Here is a 2,785-nt window from a genome sequence, read left to right on the forward strand (position 1 = left end):
TTTGGGTAGCCAGCCCCTCTGCATGGCTGGGCCCCGACAGCAGCTGTCAGCCACATGGAGTTAGTCGCTTGTTCCAGGTGCACATGTGCTGGTTGGGATAAACGGAGGCCCACTGCACAGGCCGAGCAGCACTGGGGAAACACAGGGGTCCTAACTCACCCTCCGTCTTCCCGGGATAGAGCCTGGTAGAACCCACACTCCTGTGACAGGGGACACGGCGAGGCCTCTGCATGGCGTAACAAACTCCTCGTTGCCTTATTAATAAGACACCGTGGCCACCTCCAACGTTTACACTGGTCCCCCCGCTACTTGGAATGTCTTTCCTTTCTCCTACTCAGTATTCCAAATCTTGCTTGCCCTTCAAGCCCACAAGGATCATGAATACATCTTAATTCCTCTGACACAGGAAATCTGCCTGATGCCTTCTAGCACCTGATTGTATATTAATTGTATTTATATTTCCTGGGTGTGAGTCTGGCTTTCCCAACCAGATCATAAGATCCTAAAAGGGAGGGGAGTTCATCTTCTCTTTCCGTGTCTGGCACAATTCTGGAAGCTGAGTAGGTGCTTGGCTATTTCCTTATCTACAGCATCCAAGTTTCTCCTTCCCTAAATATGTCTAATTGACCTTCCTGTTTAGGTTGTTGTAAGGAAAATGTTTCTGCATCCTCAGTGATGACCAAGATAATAGTAATAATGACGATGATGAACACCACCATCAACACTACCCAGAGCAGTAGTCTCCAAATGCCTGGTCAGGCTGCAGCAGAACCACCTGGGTACTTTTCCCAAAAGGTAGCTTTTGGGGCCATCAAGTGGCATGGTGTTTAAGGTGTTGGACCCCCATAAGGCTGACTGCAGTTTGAGTCCTGGACATGGCAGCCTGAAAATCATGCCTGACGTATGTATGTGCCCAAAATCCTGAGAGGAGAATGGAAGAGAAAGCACTGTGGCATAGTCATCCCCCCAGGGAGTGGTTTCTCATTTTCACTTTCCTGCTCTCGGTCTCTCTCTGTCTCTCTCTAGTGAATGCATATACCCTACGACAAAAACCAGGGGGGAAAAAAGGTAGATTTCTTGGCCTTAACTTTTTTTTTAATAATTATTTATTTTATTTTTACTTATTCATTCGTTGATTTTTTAATTTGACCAGAGAGAGACAGAGGGTGAGAGTGAGAGAGAAAGGAAGTGAGAAAGCAAGCCACCAGGTCCAGGACTCGAACCCCGGTCAGCCATGTGGGAGTGTCCAACGCCTTAACCACCACGCCACCTGCTGGTCCCTCTTGGCCTTAACTTTAAGAAATTCTAACTCAGTAGATGGTTACAATGTACAAGTCGGTTTGCAGATAGTACATGGGAGAGAAGATCCCAAATGACATCATTAGCCAAAACGCGAAAGGACTGTGCAGGAGTAAGGGAGGGTGTCAAGGGTGGTGGCTAATCGCACCTCTTGGCCAGCTTGTTCTTGTCTGAATGGGTAAGAAGCTCTCATGGAGGCAAAGGGGCGTGGTGTTTGGAGGGATGCCTGTCTGCACTCAACCATGCTGCATGCTACAGTGGGCAAAACTGACCCACTGGTGGGGGAAGCTACAGCTTCTTCTGCCACACTCAAGGCTTGGGCCATTGTGAAATAGACCCAAACTGAGCCATCAAGCAGAATCTCCCAGGGAGAGGCCTCTCCAGGCCTGACCAGGATATGGGCTTTGCATGCCCTGACCCAAGTGCACTCCCACCTCCCCTGTTCCCAGAGAACTACCACTACCTCTTGATCTGCTCCTGCTCCATCCTCAGCTCCTGCACCACCTCCTCAAACTGCTGCTTCTCAGCTTCCAGCACCTGGTTAAGACGCTCAAGCTCCTGAAGAGAACCAGGGAGAAAGAGAAGAGTCACAGGTAGCAAAGGGCCCCTGAGATCGGGACTCACCACCCTAACCCAGGGGACCCACTGGATTTAGCACAGTCTAGGGCATATGCTGGACAAGACTTAGGCCCCACCTCATGGCACATAGTCTCAACAAACCCAAAATCTCTGATGAGCTCAGCCCATTGAAAACTCATTCAGTGTACTGAAGGCAGGGTTTAGAAATGAACACTATTTCCTGTGGCCGGATGTGATTGTAACTGTAGGTGTCTACTCCCCTGGGAAGCTCCATCACACCCTAAAGTGGGATGGCTGGCTCTTAAGTCTGGAGGAAACAGAGGTGTGCATTTCCATGGAAGATCCCTAGTGATGTCTGTTAGAAGTGTCAAAGGGGGGGGGACCAGCAGTTAGCGTAATGGCTATGTCGCTGAACTCCCATGTAGCCGACCACGGCTCGAGGCCCAGACCCGGTGGCCTAAAACTCACATTGGGCACGTGTGCGTGCGTGCCCAAGATCCCAAGAGGAGAATGGAGGAGAAGGGATTGTGGCGTGGCCATCCCCCCTGGGGGGTGATTTCTCGCTTTCTGTCTCTCTGTCTCTCTCTGTCTTTCTGGTGAGCACATGTGCCCTATAGCAAAAACCTCTACAGAAAAAAGGGGGGGCTTGATGGTGATGCAGCGGGGGAATGTGATACTCTGTGAGGCCAACCCACATGGGAGGGCTCCAGGGATCATGCCTGGAGACCTAACGACACCAGGAATTCCAAGTATTCATGTGCCCATGATCCAGGTCTGGCTGAGGCTGGGGGTGGATCGTGACATCAAGACCCTGTGGAGGGTGCTGCTCCTCTCAAAAGAAAGAAAGAAAGAAAGAAAGAAAGAAAGAAAGAAAGAAAGAAAGAAAGAAAGAAAGAAAGAAAGAAAG

At 50.1% G+C, this 2,785-nt stretch overlaps 1 protein-coding gene across 1 annotated transcript in view; it reads right to left on the reverse strand.

Annotated features, from left to right (window-relative positions):
* PLEKHD1 (pleckstrin homology and coiled-coil domain containing D1) overlaps positions 1-2,785 on the reverse strand; it is a 44,207-nt gene that overhangs the window by 12,027 nt on the left and 29,395 nt on the right. Inside the window, exon 7 of the mRNA XM_006171510.3 lies at positions 1,763-1,857. Coding sequence (XP_006171572.1) covers positions 1,763-1,857 — 95 coding nt within the window. The remainder of the gene's footprint in view (positions 1-1,762; positions 1,858-2,785) is intronic.

The sequence above is a fragment of the Tupaia chinensis genome, unplaced genomic scaffold (genome assembly GCF_000334495.1).
Source record: "Tupaia chinensis unplaced genomic scaffold, TupChi_1.0 Scaffold149686_1, whole genome shotgun sequence".
Classification (NCBI taxonomy): Eukaryota; Metazoa; Chordata; class Mammalia; order Scandentia; family Tupaiidae; genus Tupaia; species Tupaia belangeri.